Raw genomic sequence first — 15,193 nt, 5'->3', positions numbered from 1 at the left:
CAGTCTACCTTAGCAGCACTACATATGTCCTTATGAGAGACTCAAGGGCTGCAGCACTTTGCCGCCGACGGGCCCTACATGAGGGAGGACCCATTTTTTTTTAATACCAGCCTTTTTCCATGACTGATCTCCTTAAATGGAAACATCACACCTCCTTGTACTCTGAAAAGCCCCAAGCAATGGTTGATCTTTTAGAATCCATCTTCCAGACCCACCGCACAACCTGCGTAGACTACCAGCAGCTTCTCCTCACCCTATTCAATACAGAGGAGCACCAACGAGTAAGAAAATGGCTCCAGGCCAATGCCCCAGGGGGTCGGTTAGACATGGACAACTGGGCTCGGGAGAACTTCCTGAAGGAAGAGCCTCCCTGGTACCCCAACACTGAGAGGGTAAGAAACCAGTTGGAGACGTATCGACAGGCCCTCCTACAGAGGGTAAAAGCGGGGGCTAAGAAGCCTACTAACATGGCTAAGATTACTGAGGTGCTGCAAAAGCCAGGTGAAAGCCCAGCCGCTTTCTATGAAAGGCTGTGTGAGGTCTTTTGGGTCTTCATCCCTTTGTTCCTGAAGCCCCTGAAAATCAGTGGATGATAAATGCAGTCTTTGTGGGACTGGCCCAATTGGACATCTGAAAAAAATTACAGAGTTAGAAGGGTTTGCAGGTCAAAATGCTACAGAACTGCTAGAAATAGCCATCAAAGTCTTTGTCAATTGTGACCAAACAGCATGCTGAGAAGCAGAAAAGAAGATGAAGCAAGACACTCTTGGCAGGTGCCCTGTCAAAGCCTGCACCCCCTGGCAGGACCACCCCATAAGGCAAGAGGTCCAGATCCAAAAAGGAGAGTTCCCCTCAGCCAAGATCAGTGTGCCTATTCCAAGGAAAAGAAACACTGGAAAAGTGAGTGCCCCAGTTGCCCTGAAAAGAAAACCAAAGCTGCCGGCCCCCCAAGCCGATATCAACCTGAGCCACCCAGCACTAATCTGATTGGGCTAGCTGGAGCAGAATCCGAGTACAGGGGACTGGGCTCTCTTCAACTGTTCCCCCAAGAGCCCATGATCAGAATTAAAGTAGGGGGCCATCCAACGAACTTTATGGTGGATACAGGCACTGAACATTCAGTGGTCACCCAGTAGATAGGCCCCTTCCTGGGAAAAGAAACTACCATCATCAGGGCCGCAGGTGCCCAGACCCATAGGCCATTTTGCAACCCTCGACTATGCCGACTGGGTGACCATGAGGTAGTGCATGAATCTTTATACCTGCCCAACTGTCCTATTCCCTTGATGGGAAGAGACCTGCTTGTTAAGATGGGGGCCCAGATTTCCTTTTCTGTTGACAGGTCAACTCAGCTAAAGCTAGCAGGACTGCCCTCCTCCTTGATTATGACTCTGGCTGTAAGGAGAGAAGAAGAATGGCACCTCTTCCCCTCCAGAAGAAAGGACCATTCCTCCTGAATTAGAGACTGAGTACCCACTACTTTGGGCCAAGAAAAATCCTCTAGGTCTGGCAAAACACTATGCTCCTATCCTGATTTATCTGAAACTGGGAGTTCAGCCTGTAAAACTGTGACAGTATCCAATGCCCTGGGAGGCCTGATTGGGAATCCAGGCTCATTCAGACAGACTACTCCAACACGGACTTCTGATGAAATGCCAATCACCCTGGAACACCCCATTACTACCCGTGAAGAAGACAGGGACGCGTGACTACCATCCGGTTCAGGATTTGAGAGCTGTAATCAAGCCAACAGCTAGTCTGCACCTGGCAGTGTCTGCTCTGTGCACTCTACTAGGACTGATCCCTTCCAGAGCCGAATGGTTTACTTGCTTGAACTTGAAAGATGCCTTCTTCCGCCTCTGGGTTGCACCTGTCAGCCAACCACTATTTGCCTTTGAATGGGAAAAACCACACACGGGGAAACAAGGAACAGCTCACTTGGACGAGGCTTCCTCAGGGGCTCAAGAACTCCCCTACTCTCTTCAGCGAAGCTTTGGCCGCCGACTTGGATAAATTACACTGTGTCCTGTTGCAATACGTCGATGACCTTCTGCTGGCCAGTACAACACAGGCTTGATGCTTAGAAGGAACAAAGGCTCCCCTCTCCTTGTTAATGGAAGCTGGGCACCAGGTATCAAAGAAAAAGGCACAAATCTGTAAAAGATGAGTCAAATATCTAGGTTTCAACATCACGTGGGGCCGGCGAATGCTCGAAACTGAAAGAAGCAGTTTGCGCCATCCCTACCCCTACCACTTGCCGGCAGATCCACAAGTTGTTGGGAGCAGCAGGATTCTGCAGGATATGGATTCCTGGATTTTCAGACCTGGTCAGGCGCCTATATCAAGCTCTGAAAGGGGAGGAAAAGGCTCCCCTTGAATGGGGACCAAGCCAAGAGGTGGCATTTCAAACAGTTAAGGCAAAAATCTCTGAAAGCTTCCTGATGTAACCAGAGTTCAATCTCTGTTCATAACAAGAACAAAATGGACTTGGGAGTCTTGACCCAAGAATTCGGACCCTGGCAAAGGCTGGTGGCCTACTTGTCTAAACAGATCAATTCGGTTGTGGCCGAATGGCCACCCTGCCTCCAAGCACCAGCAGCCACTACCTTGCTAGTGAGGGAGGTTGACAGATAAACGTTAGGTTTAACAAAACCTAAATGTTAAAGTCCCACATTCAGTTGTAACCCTGATGGATATAGCAGAGGCCACCATTGGCTCATGCATGCACAGATGACTCAGTATCAAGGGTTACTATGTGAAAATTCGTGGGTAAAACTGGAAGTTGTACGGACTCTAAACCCAGCTGCCTTCCTACCAGATGAAGCAGGACCCTTGGACCATGACTGCTTGGAAATGCTAGATGAAGTATTTCCTAGTAGACCAGACCTGACTGACAAGACACTCAACAACCCAGACCTGGTCCTATAGACTGATGGTAGCAGCTTCATGGAAAATGGGGACAGGATGGCTGGGTATGCTGTGGTGTCTGATTCTGAAGTGGCAGAAGCAGAGGTGCTTCCTCAAGGATGGTCAGTGCAGAGAGCAGAGTTATGGGCATTAATCAGGGCACTGTAACTCAGCTGAGACCAGGGAGTCAACATCTATACTGACTTGTGGTATGCTTGTGTTACTCTACATGTCCACTCTACATGTCCACGGAGCCTTATCCAAGGAAAGAGGACTCCTTAGAGCAGAAGGAAAAGGGATTAAAAACCAAACCAAAAATCCTGAAGCTTCTGGAAGTAGTATGAGAACCAAAAGAAGTGGCAGTTGTCCACTGCGAAGGCCACCAGAAGGGAGGTGACCCGGTGGCCAAAGGGAACCGCCACGCTGATGCAGACACCAAGGAGGCTGCCTGGGGACAGCCGCCAGACAAACCGAACGTCCTGCTGGCCCTGAAGATACGAGTTGCCCCTAGGTACTCTCCTGAGGAGGAAAAATGGATAAAAAAGGAAGGGGGAACCAAGGCCAAGATGGAATGGTGGATCACACAGGACCACCAAGTCTATGTTCCAGAACAGCTAGCCTACAAGCTGGTCCACCAGCAACATAAACTGATTCATATAGGCAAGGTCACCTTAGAGACTTTGCTAGGCTGGTACTATCTCAGTGCTCACCTCCCCACACTCTGTTCTTCTGTCTCCCAGCAATGTGTAACCAGCTTACAAAATAATGCCTGCCAGGGGCCGAGTAGGCCAGCAGGGGCACAACATTGTGGACTATCCCCCTCTGAGGATATGGAAGTAGATTTCACTGATATCACCCCAAGTTGAGGATTTAGATACCTTTTAGTTTTTATCTGCACCTTTTCAGGCTGGGTGGGAAAGCCTTTCCTACCCAAACTGAAAAAGCTAGAGAAGTAACCAAGACACTCCTGAAAGACATTGTCCTCAGATATGGAATGTCTCTGATCACAGGGTCGGACAATGGACCAGCATTTGTAGCTGAGACAGTTCAACAGGTGGCAAAGGCTTTGAAAATCCAGTGGAAACTGCATACTGCCTACCATCCCCAGAGCTCAGGGAAAGTGGAAAGCATGAATCAAACTCTCAAACAAACCCTAGCAAAACTGCCAGGAGACCAGCTTACATGTTGACATGTTGACCAGCTTACAGTAGACATGTTACCTGTGGCCCTCTTAAAGGTGAGGTGTTCAGCCCAGGCAGGGATAGGGTTTTCACCATTTGAAATCCTGTATGGACGGCCACTCTCACTAGTCAACTTAAGGGGGTACACCAGAGAACTGGGGAACTTGGACTTATATAGGCAGCTACAAGGGTTAGGATACACAATCTCTCAAATACATGAATGGAAAATTGATATAATATCCATATAATTAGGCATAACAGTACATCCCCACCAACCAGGAGATCAAGTATGGGTAAAGGATTGGAAAATAGAGCCTTTAAAACCCATGTGGAAAGGGCCCTATTCTGTAATCTTAACTCCTCCCACTGCTCTCAAGGTGCAGGAATAGACAACTTGGATCCATTACTCCAGAGTCAAACCTGCAAGTCTGTCTGCTAGCTGAGAGAAGTGGGAAATGGCCCACAGTCTAGAGCAATCCCTGTGCCTGACTTTGTGAAGAAGGAAACAACCACCCTGAAGCCCTGATCTGGCCACATCAGAAGCTGGTCAGTCAACACAAGGCTGAAGCTTGAGGAACGAACAGGATGGACAAAAGGCCATATTGATTATTAATTGGACTGGGACTCCCCCTATTCATCTTATTCAGAATTGGGCTTTACTCTGTTTTTCCCCAAGAGTAGACTTGTATCCTAAAACTTTCCCTCTGCTTTGCCTACTTCTTCATAGTTCTTGTTTTTGGGCATCTCCTCCTACTGTGATCAGCTTAAATATGAAAACAGCATATTTTTGCCTTATAGTTCTGTTAAGTTGTAAAATCCCCTCCTCATCTGAGAGTCAGGATGATTGTTCTGAATGTATGGAATCTTTCTACCATGAAAGGAAATGGGTCCGAGGATTCACTTACTATATATACCAACTGGCTGCATGTTACAGTTCAGCTTCCCCATGCACTAGGGAAGGGAAAATCACTGGAAGGGAAAAATTAGAGCCCTCAGAGTGAAAGGCCTCTTTGGAGGATGGTTCTCTTAGCTGCTGCTGCTGCTAAGTCACTTCAGTCGTGTCCAACTCTGTGCGACCCCATAGACCCCATAGAGCCTGGCAGCCCACCAGGCTCCCTCACTAGGTTGGCTTAAAAAAATGATGGGGATGGTCGTAGTCATACTCTCTGGATGTCTGCTCCTTCCCGGTTTCATACCCCTCCTAATCAGAGTTGTAACAGGTTTCACAGAGACAGCTGTCGAATGGAGGATGGCCATCCAGTTGCTGCTTTTAAAGGGATACCAGCAGGGGCCAGAAGATGGTGTTCTGTGATGGCTGCAGATGCACCCTAAACATCAAGAGATGGGCATGAGATGGGAGCAAGATAAAGCCCCCAATTAAGTAACAACCTTTTGCTTTCCCTTCCGTTATTTTGTGTTAACAGCTTGCTCCTTATATCCGTGGGAACTTGGACCACCTGGGGAGGGGAGAGATCTGAGCTGTTTGAGTGGGAAGCTTATGATGTATAAAAGATACCCAGAACACAGCCTGGGTGCTCAGCCTTTGGAGGCGACCCCACAGAGCCGGCACCACTGCTGAATAAACCCTGCTGTTCTGCATCTTTGAATGCCACTTGTCTCTTTCCTTCGCCACGGTTTCTATAACAACCTCAGTTATTTGAATGTTGAGTTTCAAGCCAGTTTTTTCACTCTCCTCTTTCACCTTCATCACGTGGCTCCTTAATTCCTCTTCTCTTTCTGCCATATGGGTGGTGTCATCTGCATATCTGAGGTTACTGATATTTCTCCCGGCAATCTTGATTCCAGCTTGTGCTTCCTCCAGCCCAGCATTTCTCATGATGTACTCTGCATATAAGTTAAATAAGCAGGGTGACAATATACAGCCTTGATGTACTGCTTTCCCAATTTGGAACCAGTCGGTTGTTCCATGTCCAGTTTGAACTACTGCTTCTTGACCTGGATACAGGTTTCTCAGGAGGCAGGTATGGTGGTCTGGTAGTCCCATCTCTTTAAGAATTTTTCACAGTTTGTGGAAAAATAAATCACTATGTCATATGACTGAAACTAAAATAATATTTTGTAGAAAAAAAATGTTCTAACCACAATAAAAGAAAAATAAAGCATGGCGTGTATTACAGGACAAATTATATAAAGCATATTAACTATATATATTATGCATAAATTAATATTATAATGAAGGTAATGATAACTTGAATCATGACCTTGTGTTAGCTAGGCAGTCATTCTTTTAAGAAAAGTTTTAACAGACATAGAGGGAGTCAGTTCAAGTACACAAAACAGCAGAGAATATGAGTAGTGTCTGCCCCTCCTGTTAGTTTTGGCATCACTTTTGTAACAAACAGAAGCTGTTTTTATCTTGAGTATTGGGCTCAGCCCTGCTCTAGCCTCTAGGACATATACTCAATATACAGTTCATTGTTCTAATGGTCCCTAGTATTCTTTATCCATTCTTTCTTTTTAGTGAATGCAATATTTCTAAAGTATAAACCTTCATAAAATATCCTTTTATGACTTTTCATTGCTCTCAGAATAAATTCTAAACTTTAATGCATGGCTTCCCCCAATTCTTTTATGATTTGACTTTTTGATTATTCATCCATCTTCATCTTTTGCCATTATTTACATTCCTTTCATAGTCTAGTCATGTGTCTGTTCCCTGCTCTTCAGTTTTCTAGTCTTTGCTTATATAATGTTCTTCTTTACCTTCCATCATAGCTCTTTATATCTCCTATTTGCCTCATATTGATGTCACTATCCTATTCATCATGCCCAAAACAGGTTAGGTGTCATTCTTTTGGATTCTACATCTTCCTTTTCATTTATGGTGTGTTGTATGTTTCACATTTTTGTCTGTATCTCTACCAGAGTATAAAACTGAATGTAACAACTTTGAAATCACCACTGTGATATCTATTCCTATAAAAAGAGCAGGCACATTTTTAACTGGTTAAATTAATGTATTATATCATGTGAGCATCTTCATTTTAAATAATTAAAACTGTAATAATAACTACAACACTGAAATGACAACATACTTTAACACTAAAAGTTGTTGACTGATTTATAGTTTAGAAGGAACCTGACTGCTGCTTTGGATAGAGCCAAATACATACCTGTGAGAATAGACAAGGCTGTGGTTTTTCCTGTCCCATTTTGTCCTAGGAGAATAGTGATCTGCCCCTTATATAAATTCAAAGACATATTGTTTATTACTACTTTGTCACCTAATTCCTGTGGAATAAAGAAAAGAATAACTTGATATTTATCACTTATCACTTATGAAAGACACTTACATCCTATCCTTAGAAGAAACATCATATCATCAAACTCACATTGTATAAAGAAGATGATACTGTGAACAAGGAACAATACATGTAGGTGCATTGAGTTTGTATACTAGTCAAAATAAATATGAAGTCTTGGTGGCATGTATATCTATTTATACTTGGTAAGGAAAATGGAGACTTCTTTATATTTTATGTATAAAGAATATCATATTGTAATTGTGGGTTTATTAAACTGTAGCAGGATCTAGGAAAACTCACAGAAACTGCCACCAATGATTGGAAAAGTTGATGCCATGATTTCAGCCAGAAGTTTAGTTATTGATAAAAGCCTGATGGCTCAGCTGGTAAAGAAACTGTCTGCAATGCGGAAGACCTGGGTTCAATCCTTGAGTTGGGAAGATCCTCTGGAGAAGGGAAAGGCTACCCACTCCAGTATTCTGGCTTGGAGAATTCCATGGACTGTATAGTCCAAGGGATCACAAAGAGTCAGACATGACTGAGCAACTTTCACTTCACTTCAAAAGCATGTCCAGAAATTCTTAAGATTCCAAACAGCAGCTCAAATATGGCCCATTATCTATTTTTGTATGGCAAAAAAACTAGGAACAGCTTTTTATACTTTTAAAGACTTGGTAAAAAATACAAAAAGAATACGTGACAGACACTCTATGTGGATCATGGAGCCTAAAATATTTATTTGATCCTTTATAAAACATGCTTGACAACCTTTCAGAAGGGTCTTTTGAAAATTCCCACTATAGTTGACTTTTGGACAATGTGGGGGTTAATTCACATATAATTTATAGTTGGTCTTCCATATCTGTACTTCCTGCATATTGACTGATTCAACGAACCATAGACTGTGTAGTACTACAGTATTTACTTCTGAAAAATATCCACATAGAAGAGGTTGATGTATGGCAAAAACCAACACAATATTGTAGCGCAATTATCCTCCAGTTCAAGAAAATCAGAGATACCAAGGGAACATTTCATGCACAGATGGACACAATAAAGGACAGAAATGGTATGGACCTAACAGAAGCAGAAGATATTAAGAGGTGGCAAGAATACACAGAACTATACAAAAAACATCTTAATGACCCATATAACCACAATGGTGTGATCACTCACCTAGAACCAGACATCTTGGAGTGCAAAGTCAAGAGGGCCTTAGAGAGCATCATTACAAATAAAGCTAACAGAGGTGATGGAATTACAGCTGAGCTATTTCAAATCCTAAAAGATGCTGTCAAAGTGCCACCCTCAGTATGCCAGCAAATTTGGAAAACTCAGAATTGGCCTCAGGACTGGAAAAGGATGGTTTTCATTTTAATCCCAAAGAAGGGCAATGTCAAATCATGTTCAAACTACCACACAAATGCACTCATTTCACATGCTAGCAAGATAATGCCCAGAATCCTTCAAGCTAGGCTTCAACAGTATATGAACTGAGAACTTCCTGATGTACAAGTTGGGTTTAGAAAAGGCAGAGGAACCAGAGATCAAATTGTCAACATCTGCTGGATTATAGAAGAAACAAGAGAATTCCAGAAAAAACATCTACTTCTGCTTCATTGACTACACTAAAGCCTTTGACTGTGTGGATCACAACAAACTTTGGAAAATTCTTCAAGAGATGGGACTACCAGATCACCTTACCTGTCTCCTGAGAAACCTGTATCCAGGTCAAGAAGCAACAGTTAGAACCGGACATGGAACAACGGACTGGTTCAAAATTGGGAAAGGAGTACATCAAAGCCGTATATTGTTGCTCTGCTTATTTAACTTATATGCAGAGTACATCATGTGAAATGCTGGACTGGATGAAACACAAGCTGGAGTCAAGACTGCTGGAGAAATATCAACAACCTCAGATATGCAGATGATACCACACTAATGGCAGAAAGTGAAGAGGAACTAGAATCTCTTGGTGAAGGTGAAAGAGGAGAGTGAAAAAGCTGCTAAATACTCAACATTCAACAAACTAAGACCATGGCATCCAGTCCCATCATTTCATGGCAAATAGAAGTGGAAACAGTGACAGGCTTTATTTTCTTGGGCTCCAAAATCCCTGTGGACAATGACTGCAGCCACGAAACTAAAAGATGCTTGCTTTTTGGAAGAAAAGCTATGACAAATCTAGATAGCATAATAAAAAGCACAGACATCACTTTGCCACAAAGTCTTGTATAGTCAAAGCTATGGTTTTTCTAATAGTCATATACGGATGTGAGAGTTAAGCCACAAAGAAGGCTGAGCACTGAAGAATTGATGCTTTTGAAATGTGGTGCTGGAGAAAGTTCTTGAGAGTCCCTTGGGCAGCAAGGAGATCAAACCAGTCAATTGTAAAGGAAGTCAACTCTGAATATTCATTGGAAGGATTGTTGTTTTAGGATTTCAAACCCTAAAAGATGATGCTGTGAAAGTGCTGCACTCCATGTGCCAGCAAATTTGCAAAACTCAGCAGTGGTCACAGGACTGGAAAAGGTCAGTTTTCATTCCAATCCCAAAGAAAGGCTATGCCAAAGACTTTTCAAACTATCGCACAATTACATTCATTCACATGCTAGCAAAGTAATGCTCAAAATTCTCTAAGCCAGGCTTCAACAGTACATGAACCGTGAATTTCCAGATGTTCAAGCTGGATTTACAAAAGGCAGAGGAACCAGAAATCAAATTTCCAACATCCACTGGATCATCAAAAAAGCAAGAGAATACCAGGAAAACATCTACTCCTGCTTTATTGATTATGCCAAAGCCTTAGATTGTGTAGATCACAACAAAATGTGGAAAATTCTTCAACCGATGGGAATACCAGACCACCTTACCTGCCTCCTGAGAAACCTGTATGCAGGTCAAGAAGCAACAGTTAGAACCGGACATGGAACAATCAATTGGTTCCAAATTGGGAGACGACTACATCAAGACTGTATATTGACACCCTGCTGATTTAACTTATATGCAGAGTACATCATGTGAAATGCCAGGCTGGATGAAGCACAAACTGGAATCAAGATTACCAGGAGAAATATCAATAACCTCATATATGTAGATGACAGCACTTTTATGGCAGAAAGTGAAGAGAAACTAAAGAGCCTCTTTATGGAAATGAAAGAGGTGAGTGAAAAATCTGGCTTAAAACTCAACATTTAAAAAACAAAGACCATGGCATCTGGTCCCATCATGTCATGGCAAATAGATAGGGAAACAGTGGAAACAGTGAGAGACTTTATTTTTGGGGGCTCCAAAGTCACTGCAGATGGTGACTGAAACCATGAAATTAAATGAAGCTTGCTCCTTGGAAGAAAAACTGTGACCAACCTAGACAGCATATTAAAAAGTAAAGACATTACTTTGCCAACAAAGGTCCATCTAGTCAAAGCTATGGTTTTTCCAGTAGTCGTGTATAGATGTGAGAGTTGGACTATAAAGAAAGTTGAGTACCCAAGAATTGAAGCTTTTGAACTGTGGTGTTGGAGAAGACTTTTGAGAGTCCCTTGGACTACAAGGAGATCAAACCAGTCAATCCTTAAGGAAATCAGTCCTGAATATTCATTGGAAGGACTGATGCTGAAGCTGAAACTCCAATACTTTGGCTGCCTGATGCGAAGAACTCACTCACTGGAAAAGACTCTGATGCTGGGAAAGATTGAAGGCAGGAGGAGAAGAGGACAACAGAGGATGAAATGGTTGGATAGCATCACCGACTTGATGGACATGAGTTTTAGCAAGCTCTGGGAGTTGGTGATGGACAGGGAAGCCTGGTGTGCTGCAGTCCATGGGGTCGCAAAGAGTTGGACAAGACTGAGGGACTGAACTGAACTGAACTGACATGTACATTTATACATGTGTGCTAAGTCACTTCAGTTGTGTCTGACTCTTTGTGACCTCACGGACTGAAGCAGCTAGGCTCCTCTGTCCATGGGATTTTCCAGGCAAGAATACTGGAGTGAGTTGCTATGCCCTCCTCAAGGGGATCATCCCAAGTCAGGGATCGAATGCGCATCTCATGTCTCTTGTATTGGCAGGTGGGTTCTTTACCTCTGATGTCACCTGGGAAGCCCCCATAGTATACACATATGTTAATCAGGCAACGTTTAAGTGGGATAATTAGCGTTTTGGATGTTAATCAAACCTCAACAGTTTGGTTTTAAAAACACATGGATATGGCCTAGACGATGCTGTTCTTTTCAAATACAATAAATTATACAGACATTCAGAAAATATTTTAATTTGCAAATTAAAACCAATAACCTGAAAGTCTTAGTGTTATTATAGTAAAACAGAATCCAATAATAATCATAAAAGGTAAGTGGTGTGGCTACATAAACAACAATTAGAGTAGATTTAAGAGAGAAAAATATTGCCAAAGATAAGAATGTCACTTTATAATCATAAAGAGATCATAATATTACTAAATGTTTCAAGAAGACATAATATTACTAAATGTTTATTTAGCAAGCTCCGGGAGTTGGTGATGGGCAGGGCAGGCTGGTGTGCTGCAGTCAAGAAGACATAATATTACTAAATATTTCAATTTACAAGAAGACATAATATTACTGAATGTTTATATACCCAATAACAGAATTCAAAATACATGAGGCAACAATCAATAGAACTACAAAGAGAAATAGAAAAATGCAGTTATTTTCAAAGACTTTGATCCTTTCCTCTTAATAATTGTCAGAATATGTAGAATCAGTAAGGATATAGAATACTTGAAGAGCTAACAACTAACTTGTCTTAATTGACATTTTTGTATCAATTCACTTAACAGCAGCAGATTACACATTATTTTCAAGTACTTATAAAATTTATTTAGACAGATGATTGACTGAAACAAATAAGAATCAATACATTTAAAAGAACTGAAGTCATACAAGTGTCTTTCTTTGACCATAATCAGAGTTAAATTAGAAATTAATTACAAAAAAAATCTCAGGAAAATTCCCCAAGTAATTAGATACAAAATAATACATGTACAAAATCTCTTCTGGAAAATTGAAAAAGAGGAAATACTTCCCAACTCACTATATGAAGCTATCATTATCCTGGTATCAAAATGAGAAAATACCTTACAACAAATGAAAAGAGACCAATATCTATCATAAAAAAACCTAATTAAAAAGACTATAAACAAAACTTAAGAAAATTGAACCCATTAAAAAAGACATAAAAAGATTCATTTCTGGGAAGTAAGCATGAAGAGCTCCATAGACCCACTCCACAGTGGAACAAGAAATTCTGATAAAAATTAAAAAAACATGTTTCATGTTGAGGTTTGACAGAAAACTATAAAATTCTATAAGCAATTATCCTTCAGTTAAAAAATAATAATAATAAAAGAAGTTCAGAGCTGAAAAACAAACAAACAAACAAACAAAAAACAACCACTTAAAGCTTCCAGAAACTGATCTGAGAAAATACAGCAAGTGGAGAAACATTTAAGAAAATCTACTATAACTTGGTAAGAACAGCAAAGGTCTATGTTATTTAACATTTAATTGCCCTATTAATAGTTTGTTATCTAGTTTCCTTCTTCTCCTTCAGTGCCCACTTATTCCCCAATAGTCTCCACTCTGTGGAAAATATCTTGGATTTGTCTATTTCTTTTAATATGTATTGCTATGACCTTTGTTCAATTATCATTATTTCTTAGGCAAAGTACCACTGGTCTTTGTTTCCTACACTTCTTTTTAACTCCTCAATTTCCAACATCCCATTTCCCACAATGTAGTCAAAATGATCTTTTTTTTTTTTTTTTTTCTGTTAGTACACAGGGTCTGTTTATTTATTTATTTATTTATTTTTATTTTTATTTTTTTTTATTATTTTTTTTTTCCAGTGGGTTTTGTCATACATTGATATGAATCAGCCATGGATTTACATGTATTCCCAATCCCGATCCCCCCTCCCACCTCCCTCTCCACCCGATTCCTCTGGGTCTTCCCAGTGCACCAGGCCGGAGCACTTGTCTCATGCATCCCACCTGGGCTGGTGATCTGTTTCACCATAGATAGTATACATGCTGTTCTTTTGAAATATCCCACCCTCACATTCTCCCACAAAGTTCAAAAGTCTGTTCTGTATTTCTGTGTCTCTTTTTCTGTTTTGCATATAGGGTTATTGTTATCACCTTTCTAAATTCCATATATATGTGTTAGTATGCTGTAATGTTCTTTATCTTTCTGGCTTACTTCACTCTGTATAATGGGCTCCAGCTTCTTACACTGTTGGTGGGAATGCAAACTAGTACAGCCGCTATGGAAAACAGTGTGGAGATTTCTTAAAAAACTGGAAATAGAACTGCCATATGACCCAGCAATCCCACTTCTGGGCATACACACTGAGGAAACCAGATCTGAAAGAGACACGTGCACCCCAATGTTCATCGCAGCACTGTTTATAATAGCCAGGACATGGAAGCAACCTAGATGCCCAATAGCAGATGAATGGATAAGGAAGCTGTGGTACATATACACCATGGAATATTACTCAGCCGTTAAAAAGAATTCATTTGAACCAGTCCTAATGAGATGGATGAAGCTGGAGCCCATTATACAGAGTGAAGTAAGCCAGAAAGATAAAATGATCTTAAATATATATATATATTCCTCTAGCCAAATAATGACTTCCCAATGAAGCCATTTACTAACATTCCTATGCCTCCAAATACTGTTTTTTTTTTTTTTTTTCTGATCCTCAAACACATTGAGAGGGTAACAGTTAAGAAGACTAGGGGTCCCCAAGAGGCAGGAGGAAATAACTGCAAGTGGCAGACTTTTCCCCCTAATCCTATGCTGTCATGACAATTCCTGGTTCCACTTGAACTTAGCTTTTCTCAAACCTTGAGCTAACCAATGTGTTTTTCTATGGAAATGTTTTTCTTAAGCTATCTTAATGAAACTATGTACTTGCCTTGGAATCTGCCTTTCTTCAAATCCATTTCCACCAAGACTAACCTTTTTCTCAAAACTTGAACTGCTAATGGCTCTACAAACCAGCATGTCTTACTCATGGAAATGTTCTCTTAAGCTCTGTTAATGAAACTATGTATTTGCTTGGAAATCTGCCTTTCTTCAAGATTCATATCAACTATTTTATGGCTGGGGATGACCGACCTTGTGCCAATGCTATCTCAAAATGCATGCTGAGGGAGAGGGGCCAGGTGCAGCTCTCTCAGTTTTGAGGTGTTTCTTTTATCTAATTAGCAACTTGCTAACAGATATATAACTCCTTGCTAAAAAACTAGCAAGGGGGCACTCTTTCTGTCCCCTTCTGATGTCTATGTTGGAAGGTTTTACTATCACTTTTATACTTTAATAAAACTTTGCTACACAAAAGCTCCTAGTGATTGAGCCTCATCTCTGACCCCAGATCAAAATCCTCTCTCTGGAGGTCATGAATCCCGGCAGAGCTCACGGCTCAGAGCAGCAATCTTTCAACATGAAAGTCTTTCTCACCTCAGGGTTTTCAAATTTGTGACTTTCCTAAGTGTTTTTCCTTTAGCTTTTCAAATAATTGACTCTTCTCATTCTCTAGTTCAAAGGTTATCCCTTCAGAGAGGTTTTGCTTTAACTACCTTTAATGTTATCCTCTCCAACCACACACCCAAATGTTCTTATTGCATTATCAAGTTTATTTTCTTTAGAGAATTTTATTACAAAATTCAAATATCACTTGCTGTCAAATCCATTAGAGGAGATTAAAAATAAGCACAATGGGTAGAGCAAATAAGATCACATACAGAACATATATTTATATGTTCTATGAATGCTTCAGATGAAAACTATA

General features: G+C 41.1%; 1 protein-coding gene across 1 annotated transcript in view; it reads right to left on the bottom strand.

Moving 5' to 3' along the window:
* Positions 1-15,193, bottom strand: part of LOC122702003 (phospholipid-transporting ATPase ABCA3-like) — a 223,302-nt gene that overhangs the window by 144,855 nt on the left and 63,254 nt on the right. Inside the window, exon 11 of the mRNA XM_043915525.1 lies at positions 7,194-7,340. Coding sequence (XP_043771460.1) covers positions 7,194-7,340 — 147 coding nt within the window. The remainder of the gene's footprint in view (positions 1-7,193; positions 7,341-15,193) is intronic.

Source organism: Cervus elaphus, chromosome 10, assembly GCF_910594005.1.
Source record: "Cervus elaphus chromosome 10, mCerEla1.1, whole genome shotgun sequence".
NCBI classification, from domain to species: Eukaryota; Metazoa; Chordata; class Mammalia; order Artiodactyla; family Cervidae; genus Cervus; species Cervus elaphus.
The sequence above is the reverse complement of the archived record's forward strand: the minus strand, read 5'-3'. Positions and strand labels throughout refer to the sequence as shown.